This window comes from Eutrema salsugineum, unplaced genomic scaffold (genome assembly GCF_000478725.1).
Source record: "Eutrema salsugineum unplaced genomic scaffold, Eutsalg1_0 scaffold_7, whole genome shotgun sequence".
In the NCBI taxonomy this organism is placed as follows: Eukaryota; Viridiplantae; Streptophyta; class Magnoliopsida; order Brassicales; family Brassicaceae; genus Eutrema; species Eutrema salsugineum.
This window is the reverse complement of record NW_006256486.1, coordinates 7722780-7735952: the sequence shown is the minus strand read 5'-3', so window position 1 is coordinate 7735952 and position 13173 is coordinate 7722780. Positions and strand designations below refer to the sequence as shown.

General features: G+C 33.7%; 1 protein-coding gene across 1 annotated transcript; it reads left to right on the top strand.

The window, feature by feature from the left end:
• Positions 1 to 8486: 8486 nt before the first annotated feature.
• LOC18010652 (protein DETOXIFICATION 33) lies at positions 8487 to 13022 on the top strand. The gene is made up of 9 exons (XM_006393511.2): positions 8487 to 8907; positions 10888 to 11083; positions 11167 to 11512; positions 11618 to 11704; positions 11786 to 11842; positions 11932 to 12170; positions 12266 to 12384; positions 12573 to 12659; positions 12750 to 13022. The coding sequence occupies exons 1-9, from the start codon at positions 8638 to 8640 to the stop codon at positions 12801 to 12803; spliced, it is 1455 nt and encodes a 484-aa protein (XP_006393573.1). The 5' UTR covers positions 8487 to 8637; the 3' UTR covers positions 12804 to 13022.
• The last annotated feature ends 151 nt before the right edge of the window (positions 13023 to 13173 follow it).

The window sequence follows — 13173 nt, the reverse complement described above, 5'->3', positions numbered from 1 at the left end:
GGCAAGACTGCCAAGCTAGAGATCAAGAAGGCCAATGAAATTGCTTCATGGTACAGAGGAAGGACAGATGGTGAACTTCAAGAGGTTGAATTTCGCCTAAGCAAGCTTGAGCACAAGAGCAGGGAAACCAATTCTGACATAAAGCATCTCTCTAAGTGCTAAAGAGACACAAATCTTGTGGTGAGGAAGATCTTTTAGAATCATAGGAAGGATTCTCTTGTTCATGGTCAGCAAAAATATGAAGGATCAACAAATTCTGAAGCTGGAGATCCTACAATGGACACCCAAAATAGCCCTGAAGACATCCTGGAAGAGCAAGAAGGAGAACCAGCTAAGCAGCCTTCGGAACTCCTCACCACGGCCGCGAAAGTTTTACCCGTGGCCAGGCCCATCTCCACCGCGGGTGCGATACCTCCACCCACGGATGACCACCATCCCTCTCTAAGTTTGCATCACCAAGACCCTGAGGATCCAGAAGAGCATGACTCTCACATCCCATGCATGAAGATCACAGAAGATGAACCAGATGTCATAGATGGAGGATGACTCACCTAAGAGGATTGAAATACCATACATAGACTTAATCATCATTTTGGATGCAGCAAAGTTCTATTGTGATTCTTATTCCGCATTCGAAGCACCAGATCATCCACATGAAAGACTAGTTCGAACTCTGCACAAAGTTCAAGACAAGGTCAATTTCGTATCTCTTGTGACATTAGAGGTGAAAGATTTCTCAATATTCTTTGTGATTCTTGAGCTTGTATTAACATGATGTCCAAAGCTACTGCTTTGAGACTTGGCATTAAGCACATTTCAAGTACCAGGACAAAGATTAACTAAGCAGATGATTCAAGTGCAATACCAAGAGGGATAGCCCGAGACATTCCTCTAAGGATTGGAGATTGCATAGCACCTGTCGATTTATACATAGTGAAGACAAAAGATGACTCATATCCAGTTATCTTTGGATGGCCTTTCTTAGCAACTTCTGGAGCCATCATGGATTGGCCCAACCAGAGAGTATCTTTTGCAAATATCGACAAGGACATCTTCTATGAAGCTACACCACTTAAGAGCAAAGGAGGAAATCATAAAGCCCAGACATTTGAACCAGAAGAATTCTGGAGTGATAAAAAACCTGAAAGAAAGAACAAAAAGACTTCGAAAAGGACTTGTCTTAGGACAAGATCCTATTTGAACTAAGTCTTTTTCTTTGCAAAGTATAGCTAAAGACTATAAACCAAAGCGCTTGATGGGAGGCAACCCATTTAGGTACTTATTTGTTTTTTGTTTAACTTTCTTTTCTATCAAAGTTTGGTTTTTCTTATTTTATACAGGTCTTAGTATGCATCTAAAAAAAAAAGAGAAGAAAAGCAAGCATTTCACCGCGGCCAAAGGAGGTTCAGCCACGGCCAGCAAGCATTTCACCACGGCCAAAAGAGGTTCAGCCGCGGCCAGCAAGCATTTCACCGCCGCCAAAGGAGGTTCAGCCGCGACCAGCAAGCGTCCCATTGCGGCCGCGACATCCTGACCCACGACCAGCACCAGTTCGGCCACCCTTGGCCACTTCCACCTCCACCTTGATTCAAACCAGTCCAAGTTTGATCAAGAACCACTCCAAACCATCCACCATCCACCATTCAACATCCTACCACCTCACAATCCATCACCAACACCAGGTAAGTTTTCTTTTCCTTTATCTTTTAAATTTTCACATACTCTATTTCTTATCTTTGCTTGATTTATTTCACATTGGGGACAATGTGATTTAAGTCTGGAGGAGGATTTCATCCCTTTCTAACCATCTTTCTTGCATGAGCCTTTGCATTATGCATTTTTCTTTAAAATTTTCAATTTTTTCGGTTTTCTTAAAACTTTTTAAAAGTCTTTTGAGTTTCAAAAAGTGTTTTCAAAGGTCAAATACATTTTGAGGGAATAATGACAAAAGCGATGATGATAACCAACCTGTTTGCTTCTACACAAATTATTCATAAAAAGCTCTTTCAAGGTTTAGTTCTAGATTAGGCGGTAGCTAGAGTACTTACACTACGAAATCCCACCAGAGGATTTCTATCCATGAAGATCTTTTCTGACAGGATAGACTAGCTCATTTTACTTGGACATAATCTTGACATCTAATTTTCTCATCAATGGTTTTAAGAACGCATCATGATATACATCAAGGACATCTTTACCTTATTGTTAACCCTTTTTGTTGTCCTAGATGGCCAGTTCATCTTTAGCTGGTACCTCACCCTTAACCCAAACCTTCGTGCTCAAACTTCATACACTCTCTTTTAAGTCTATGTTGACAGATATGTGCAAAAACGCTAGAGAGGGAGGAACAACATAGTTTTCAGTCACTCAAGAGGACTGAATAAAACCGAGAAGGAAGTAGACCATGCAACCTCAGCAAGCCTCATGATGTCTCAAAAAGTTCATTCTTAAAGGTAATTATTGTGTTTCGTAAGACTCTAAGTCAAAAAGCGGTTTTCCCTTTCCCAAAAAAAAAAAAAAAAAAAGAGAAAAATAAATAAACAAAAGGAAACCAAGGGCCTAAAGAGTCTTAGAAGCCGAAATCATTTGAGCCAAGGCAATAGATATTCACCTAAGGAGTTATGGATTCACAACCTGGACAAAAATTCAAGTATGGGGGAGTTATAAGGATAACCTGAAGGAAGGAGATGAGAAATCCTGAAGCAAGGATAATGTGACTGGAAACTGTGGGGGAATTGACAGTTTCATCCTCTCTTGCTGTTTTACATAATGTCCTGTCTCTCCAGAAAAAGGCAACCCTAAACACATCAAGCCTTACGACTAAAAGCCTTTTGATACCTAACCTTGAATGCCTTGTTTAATATCTTTTTTGATGAAAATCACTGAAATCTTTAATGAATGTTAAGAGCTAGTTGACTGGAAGTTAGTTCTAAGTGTGTGGATTTCCGAATGATGGATTAACGGACTAGTTATGTTTGTATTTTGGTGAGAATTTTCTAGACTTGATCTGATTGATGCATTGTCCATAATTAGGGTCTAGAAGTATGGTTGCTGATATTTTTGAGTTCCCTCTCATTTCTGTTGAATGATATTTTTCCAGATTTGATCTTGTTTTGTTTAAAGACAACCAAAGTCTAAGTCTAGGGGAGTTGATAACATTGTATTTGTACTCATTTTTACCATTGATTTTAAATGTTTTTTCAGAGGTTTTAATCAGTTTTATGAACTTTTATTATTATTTCTATGTATTTGTAGTTTCAAGGCTCTTTTCAGGAAACTTAGAGAAAATAATGGCAAAATTGAAGAAATCCACATTTTCAGCTCAGAGTTAGACTGTCAGAAGTTCAGCCTCAAATGAAGACTTTCCCATCGTCTGATCCAGCTCAAATTTGGGGAAAATCAAGAGGAGACAACCAGCTTTCCATAGCACTTTACATTACAAAGATCCAACGGTGCACTCAAAAGATACATGGAGAACAAGTTGACCAAATTCACCAGTCCCGGGAGGATTTCACCCGCGGAAAAGTGGCATTTTACCTGCCCCAGAAGACTCTCACCCCTGGTGGACCTAATGACAAGCCACAAGGTCCAACATCAAAGCCCACTTCGTCATTCCTCTTCAGAGAAGCCCTAAATGAGACCTGGAAGACCTTAGGACCTATAAATACATTTATTAGTAGCCCTAAACGGGTGTGTGTTCCTGTAATGAGATTTGGAGCCACCAAACTTTGTTTTTCTAAGGTTAGGCAATGGAGATGGAAATTCTTCCCCTGATCCACTGTTTTTTCTCTTTTCTATCTAATTAATTTTTCTGTTTCATCTTTTCATTCCTTCATATCTTTTATCATTCCTTGCATCATGTAGATTTGTCCTAGAGAGTCAAGTTGTTTGAAGAATTTTTGATAGACATACATATCGATTAGGATTTCTAAGTTCGAGACCATATTTTGGATCTCATCTCTTCTAAGTTGTTCATATTGCATGAGAGTATATTTCATAACCTATTCTCTGAGCCTAGGATCGATCAGAGCCACAAGAGTGATGTATCAGATCATCCATACCTAACTTCAGAAGAACATAGTCGCTATAGGAGTCGAGAGCTACCTATAGAGAAGATGTGAGCAGACGAATTCAATATCTAATGCATGATCTTAGTTCTGGCATGAGAGCGAGAGTTAATTGTCAGATCTGAGTGACTAGTTGATTAAGATGCAAGAGTTGGTTAATCATACACATGTCTATTCTAGTTTCATGCAGATCCCATAAACAAATGAAGATAAATCGCCTGGAAGCTAATTGGAAATGCCACCAAACATCGATTAGAGTAAACCAGAGAAGTCTAAATTGCCACCTATGAGTTTAAAGTCTATAGTTTGAGTAGATATGCTTGAGATATTCTTTTAACAATTCATATGCATTGCATCTTATTTCTTGTGAATATAAGATTAGGTTTAGTTTAGGATTCTTAACCAAAAACCCCAAAAACCACATGAGTTTATGACTTTTCTTACTTTCTAGTTTGTTGTTTCTTGCAGATTGCACATCATCCCTGTGGATCGACACCCTAATTCCTACAACGTACTTCTGTGCACTTGCAGACACTAGGATTTTATAAATTTAAAACTTTTTGAGGACCAACAAGCTTGTTAAAAACAAATCCTAGGCCCGCAAGCCCATCCGCCGTTCGACTGGGACCTTCTTCTCATCACCAAACATAGTCTTGAAGTACGCTGGAACCACATGAGGCTTTCTTCTGAGAATTTGGATATTTACAGCAATTCAGCCTGACACTATTTTAAACTCCCGGATTGAAAATCAGATTGGTTTGCCAGCAAACACCAACCAGATCTCGTTCTCCCTCTTCACATCTAGTAATCTAGTCAAAGTAAATAACCCAAAGTCACCAGACAAGGCAGGCTGATTTGCGAATTCAAACAATTTCCCAAACTGAGACGCCTTCATAAACTCTCGCTCCGACGAATTCAAAGTGGCATCAATGTCGGAGATGACAATCATCTTCTGGTAAATATTCACGCAGTCGCCCATGGGAACTTCTTCGGGGCTGAAGATCCTTTGAGGAAGATCAAAATCGGCCACCTATACACAGAACCAGATCTCTAAACTTTAGTAGATTGCATGTTTAGAGAGAACTAACTACATTTACCAACAATTTAGATAGTCTATATACAGAACCAGACTTCTAAACTTAAACGAGAATCTGAAAAGTTAATATCAAACCCAAACAATTAAACTTTCTAATTATATCCAAACAACTAATTTACCTTGTCGGAAATGGAGTCAGATTGAACACCGTCGCCGTTACTATGATCGGAAATGTCCATCGCCTAAAATGGTTGTACGGAAGTTTCACGTTTTGGAGACGGGGTTTATGTTGGAACCCTAGATCAATTGGACCCTTTTGTTTTCCCACCAGTTGATAAGGACAAAACCACTTTTTCTAATCTTTTCCTCAAAACTCCTAAACGGGCAAAAATGATTTCGTCAGAAAGTGGTGGCCACATAGACACTATATCATATTTAACATATTAAAGCATATTTTAGCAGGTGCTAGGTTCTCAGGTTCATGTAGGGGTAATGTTGACATTTTTTTCTACAGTTGCTTTCGCACTGACTACTTTCTGACTAACTAATTTACGGTTATCTATTGTGAGATCCTCTTATAACTCTACAATGTATCAGACAATCTTTAACCAAAAAAATGTATTAGACAATCATTTTTCTTAACAAAATTATTTTTTGTAAAATACCCTAGAATAGCACAAACATTTTTTCCAAAACTAGCACACTAAAATCTAAATTCCAAAAGTATCACAACTTACTGTGAAATTAAATATTTATACTAAATAAGTTACAATAAAATTAAAAAATTATGCTTGAGTTCTCTCTTTCCAGTTTAAGGTTTAGATTTCTCCTATTATAAAGAGGTTTTGAGTCATATTTAATATTGACGATAGAGAACTTTATCTAAACATTTTTGAGAGGTTTGTTTTTTTTAATCATAAGATTAAAAAAATTTGGTTAGTATAAATTATATAATAGTTGTGAGAAATAGTTGTTATAACGGTCAATTAAAAAAATAGTATAATATTTTTAAATTATGTGAAATATGTAAAAAATTTTATATGTATTTTTATTTTTATATTATGTATAAAAGTTTTATTTGTTTGCAAATAATCACTGATCATTTTATTTATTCTGTTTATATTTTGAATTGATTAATTTAAAAAATATTTGTATGTTTTAAAAAATATAAGCAAAAAACCAACCCAAAAATGGTACTTATTCTTCTTCTCCAATGTTGATTAAAACAATGTTAACCCTTGAAGTTCGATTTCTTTGATATACTTTTTCTCATTTGTAGCCAGAATTGATGCGACTCCCAAGTTTCTCAAATAATTATTTAAGCATTTTTGACGAATTATTTTATAAAAAGATTTGTGAGAAGAAGAAATCACTAGTCAGCGATATAATTGGTGCAATTAAAATAAATATAATATTTTCAAAAACTTATGAGCAGTAATTTTACTGTAAGTTGTTATATTATCTTAGTGGTAAGATAAACATAAATAATAAGATTAAACGAAAAAATAATAATATTTTTTGGTGATATAATCATGGTTGACTATAAACCAAAATTATTGTTTGTAAAAGAAAATTATGAACAATATAACATATTTTGATTATACTATTTCGGATAAATATTTGGCAGCTGCGATATTATAGGCTTTCATTTTTTAAAGTCGAATGTGTAGTATAACATATATCTATTCTAAATATCTAAACTAACTAATATAAGTTAAATAAGAGTATGTAAATTGTACATTAGTAATTAATGTAGTAAGTTAAGCATATTTTCAAAAAATTTCTGAAAAACTCTCTGAGATTGACAGCTAAGAACAAATTTTTTTTTAAGTGTTTATGTTAATTAATAATATAAAATTTTGTGTTATTATTGGAAATATAAATTAATGATGTTATGTTCAGAACAAAAACTAACACCCGAACAAAAATTCAAAATCATGCTATTTTTCTTTTTCTTAATTATACTAAGTTTTTCAGAGTTATTGAGTATTATTTTCCTTTTAAAATCTCTATACAATGTAGATGCTAAACTTTATTTGTTCACGCCACTTTTTAATCAGTTTTTATTGTTATGGAGAAAAGTTCAACACCATTTTTTGTTGTAAAAATTTAAACAACTCCATTTTTTCTTAAGAGTATTTATGTAACTTTTTTTTTTCAATTGCAAAACAAGTACTATTTTCTGATAAAATTTTAGAAACTTTGTGGTATGTGGTTTAAATTACTACTAGATTCTAACTCCGTGCGTCCGCACGAGAATTTTTTTTGTTTTTTAATTTTTAATATAAATTGTATTTTTTTAGATATAATTTTTTGTTATTATTTATTTTTTCTAAATAAATAAATTTGTTATCATGTTTTGATATTAAATAGTATAGATTTGTATATTAGTAAAATAAGCGTATGAATTAATTAATTATATATATATCTAATATTAATTATGAACTTTGTTATTATGTGAATTTAGATTTACACATAAATAGTTTATGTATCTCTAAATTTGTTAATATATCCGTTTAGTTGCTTCAAATTATTTTTTAATATCTTACATATTTTGATAAATTAACCCGTATAAAACTGTAATTATAAATGCATAACCCTAATCTGCTTCATCATATTATTTTATAATATAAATATTTATTAATATTGAATACTTGATATTTTAAACCGATTGATTATGATAAAATATAATAGTATATTCATTTATTTTTTTGTGTTATTATAAAATATATATATCTATAAATTGGCTAACTCGTTAGTTTAATTGTCTCAAATCATTTTAATATCTTATATGTTAATAAATTAACTCATAGACCTTAAGTATCAATATATAACCATAATCAGCTCCATCATATTATTAAATAATATAAAAATATTTATTAATTTTAATTATGATAAAATACAATAAAATATTTATTTATTATGCGTTATTATAAAATATTATTGAAATTTTAAATTTTAAATTAAATTTAATCTGTATTTAATGAATTCTAAAGTATTAAAATTATTATTTAAATTTTTGTAATAAAATTTAATTATAATTTTTTTTGAATTTTTGAATTTAAATTCAATTGAATCTAAATTTGGTAATTAAATTTATTTATTATAAAATTTTGAATAATTTGAAATTTAAAATTAAATATAATTTATATTTAAAAAATCTAAAAAATCTAATTTAATAATTAATTTTCAAAATTAAATATAAAATAAAATAAAATATTTTAAAAAAATTTCGGAAGTCTTTGGAAGTAAATACAAAAAATATTCTGTTTTAATATAATAAATAATTTTCAAAGTAACGAAAGTAAATTAAAAAAAAATTCTGATAGTTTATTATAAAACTTAGGGCTTTCATTTCATTAGCTTCGTTTGGTCATTTTTAGCGTTTTCTTTTTCTTTTTTTAATCTTCATATCATCCTATTCACTTTGGTACCTACCACCGTCTCCATTCTCTATTTATTTTTCTTTCACATCCGAACAAGAGAGACAGTGCCAGAGAGCAATTAAGGCAAAAGCTTCTGACAAGGCCGAACATGGGAAAGGATAAGACTTTGCCTTTGCTTGACCCTCGTGAGCCACCGGAACTATCCGAAACCAAACCGGCGTCGAAAGTATGGGCCAAAGAGTTCGGCGAAGAGTCAAGGCGGCTATGGGAGCTAGCTGGGCCGGCCATCTTCACGGCCATTAGTCAATACTCCCTCGGTGCACTCACTCAGACTTTCTCCGGTCGTCTCGGTGAACTCGAGCTCGCCGCCGTCTCCGTCGAGAATTCGGTCATCTCCGGTCTCGCCTTTGGTGTCATGGTGCGTCATTCTTCACACCTGTCTCGTTCTAGTTCATATGTTGTGTTCCAATATAGGCCACGCAATCAGAAATTAATATTTTAATGGATTTTTGTTTGAAGTCGTTAATCACAAAGTAGATATCTTCATTAAAATTATTATAATATATAAGAGTTAGATTCATTACATGGTTTGATTAAAGCATTTAATTATGTTATTCATCTTAACTCTTGTACTGAAATTTTCTCTCCATATATTTAAAGTTATTCACATAATCTTGCAATGTCCGTTTGTGAGGTTTGTTTGTAGACAAGAAAGGTGTTAAACTTTTTTTCTTTTGCCAAATTAGCCAGATAGTTGGATATTGAAATAAATTATTGGCATACTTTAACACTAAACCCAAAAGAAAAGAAAAGTAAGTTTAGACGCAACTAGGTTCGATAGGAGACTTTATGGACTGACACAACATACTTTTTTCTATCCCCTGTCCCTTTCTATGCTCAAAAGTTAAAGAATAACTGTAGCATTATGGGAAGTTGCAACGGGACAGAACAAAAATGGAATTTGGACTTGTTTCATTGCATTTTTCATTTGTGAAAATGATACTGGACACGAAAATAAGAATTTTCATGATTAAAATTTTATGTTCCTGATTAGTATCTGAGTGTGATCGGAGCTGGAAAAAAAAAAGAATATACTTTCAAGTATAGGGAGTCTAAGATGTTTTAATATAATTATTAGTTATGTTAATTAATTTAACAAAGTTATTCCAAAATTCCCAAAAAAAAAACTGAGGAATTTAATGAAATACTACTTTTGATGAACAATTTTTCAAAAATACAATCAACTTAAAGGCTCCAATTGGTGATCATTTCAGGAACAATAGGAATGATAGGGAAAAAGAACGAAGAAGAAAGATAGGAACAGATTAGAAGGAATAAATATAGAGAAGAAATGTAATAAATTGTCACAGTAAATGGTATCCATAAAATTGTAGAGAAGGAATAGAACAATATATTTAATATACTTTTATTAGTTTCTTTTTTTGCATTCCTCTTGTTCCTTATAAATTTGATAGGGAATATATTTGTTTTATCATTCCATTTTAAAACAGGAATGAAGAGAAAGGACATGTAATAGTTATTCCTTCTAAATGGTAAAAAAATTTAGAATTGAAAAAGAATAGCACATTTCTCATCATTCCATTCCTTAATTATGATCACCAGTTGGAGCCAAAATATACTTACTTATTTTTCCACTATTCTACCATATAATATATACTTAGTATTTTCTTCTACATATCTAGCACTAAATTAAAAAAAAAGACTATATCAAGTGTACACTAGATAAATGCCTATATATTTTTTTGGAAAAGTAGTAAGAAATTACAGCTGGTTATAAAAGTTGGTCCTTTGCAAGTTCAACTTTCATATTTTTAGTTGAAATATAAAGTCCAATATAGAGTGACGTTTTCTTTTCACATATATGCATACTCACCAACTAACAATGTATTTTAAATCTAATTTTCAGTTAAATAATTATCAACTCTCTATAAGCAACCTGGACTAATCCTGATGAAGGATTTCTTGAAAAATTTTCCAACCTTGAGATATATTAAATAGAGAGGGCATGTTTTAGAGGGTTTAGGTCCGTATCAAGTTAAGCGTAGGCCAGAACAAAATCTTTAAAATAACTATTTTGTGGTTGATTTCAAATTATGTATAGTTACAACATTTAAAAATGGTAGATGATGGAAAAAGTTAAATATGTGCAATGTGTTGCTTGTGATCATGAACCAGTTAGTAGCAATGATATCATACTTAACCAAGAACTAAAACTAAAAAGAAAATTGTTGAGAAACCTCGCGGATCGGAGATCTCTTCCATTGTTTTATATATTTTATCATTTCCCCTAGTCCTTGTTGATTTACCTATGGAGAAAGCAAAGAGATCAAACAAAACATAACAAGTTCGTATTGTGGTAATGTAAAAATGGTGGCAGTTAGGGATGGGGAGTGCGTTGGAGACGTTGTGTGGACAAGCATATGGAGCAGGACAGCTTAGGATGCTTGGAATATACATGCAACGTTCGTGGGTCATTCTCTTCACCACTGCTTTATGTATGCTTCCGATCTACATTTGGGCTCCTCCTATTCTTTCCTTCTTCGGCGAGGCTCCTCACATCTCGAAAGCCGCAGGTATCACTATTTTTATTACGTTTTGCCAATGAAGATACGTTCACGACATCTACATGCTAACTATTTCAAGTTGAAATTTACAGGGAAATTTGCATTGTGGATGATACCACAACTATTTGCATATTCAGCCAACTTTCCAATACAGAAATTTTTACAGTCGCAAGGAAAAGTGCTTGTGATGGCTTGGATCTCCGGACTGGTTCTAATTATACACGCAGTCTTTAGCTGGCTCTTCATTCTTTACTTTAAATGGGGACTTGTAGGTGCAGCCATCACTCTCAACACGTCGTGGTGGCTTATTGTTATCGGTCAGCTTTTGTATATCTTAATCACCAAATCAGACGGTGCATGGAGTGGATTTTCTTGGCTTGCGTTTCGTGACCTCTATGGATTTGTCAAACTATCTTTAGCCTCTGCTGTTATGCTCTGGTACCAAATTTTCTTTCATTTCCATTTTTTTGGCTAGTAGATATATAAATTATGATGTTGTTAAGTTAAGAAATGAATAACCGGTTTGTTCTTTGGATTCTGCAGTTTGGAGTTTTGGTACTTGATGGTTCTGGTCGTTGTCACTGGTCTCCTTCCTAATCCATTGATACCAGTCGATGCAATATCCATTTGGTAACTGACTTTTTCTGGTCCCTATTTATTTTTCCACTGAAAACATGTTTTTTGTTGTTAAAATGTTTTGTGCTTTCACAGCATGAACATAGAAGGTTGGACCGCAATGATTTCAATTGGATTTAACGCTGCGATAAGGTAAGATTTCTACCTTTTTGTTACGTCTCTAAGAGAATATATGTATAGAGCAAGATAAGAAGCTAACGAAACTCTCTTGGTGTGATCAGCGTGAGGGTGTCGAATGAGCTAGGTGCAGGAAATGCACATCTAGCGAAATTCTCGGTGTTAGTTGTCTCCATAACTTCGACACTCATTGGAGTTGTGTGCATGAGTGTTGTCTTAGCCACAAGAGACAGTTTCCCTCATCTTTTCACTTCTAGCGAAGCTGTGGCAGCGGAAACCACGAGAATAGCTGTCTTGTTGGGCTTCACTGTCCTCTTGAACAGCCTCCAGCCTGTCTTGTCAGGTACCTCATGAGATAGTTGGTGGTAGAAAATAAAAATAATCAAGTAAGGATCTGAAAACACTGAGTTCTTGGTCACTTTTGGTTTATCTTTTTAGGGGTTGCGGTTGGAGCGGGGTGGCAGTCTCTAGTGGCTTACGTTAACATTGCGTGCTATTACATTATTGGACTTCCTGCTGGTCTTGTTCTTGGATTCACACTAAACCTCGGAGTTCAGGTTAGTTTTCTACCAATGCATACGTGAACATGGCACTAAGTTTGATTTCGTTTCAGTTTTAGTTCGGTTTGTTCAGCATAAATTGTTCGGTTCGGTTCGGTTTTTGTATCTACCCTGGTTAAAGTGGTCTGTATTTGCATTGTTTTTTTTTTCAATTTTGGTGACTGATTCATTTGTGAATTTGTTAGGGAATATGGGGAGGTATGGTAGCTGGAATCTGCTTACAGACTCTTATATTGATTGGAATCATCTACTACACTAACTGGAACAAAGAGGTATCTTACTTTTTTTCTCCATAACCTCTCTATGGTATGTTCCTCCTTTGTGTTTGGTTTGATCATTTCATTAAACTTTGAATTCTGCAGGCTGAGCAAGCTGAGAGTCGGGTTCAGAGATGGGGAGGATCGGCGCGGGAGTGATCAACTCTCGTCGGACGAGGATTATCATCAGTTATTGATTCTTTGTTAATGTTTCATTATTTAGCAGATTATTATTTCAAGAACAATTCATCTCGCTCTTTGTTTGTTCGATATGCCTAAAGTAGAACGAGTGTTTCTCTCTGATTGGTACTTGGTAGAGAGGATTTGTAATAATTAGTCTTATCATTGATCTAAGATGGTTGCTAAGTCAAACTTCTTGCTTACTTGACCTGAGGCATGAACTGAGGTCTGATATTTGATCTTCATACATATTTTATTTATCTGAAAAATATAATCAACCATTTTGAATGGAAACAAATGAAGATACGAACACAAAAACCAGGATTAGAGATTTTTATAACATTATATA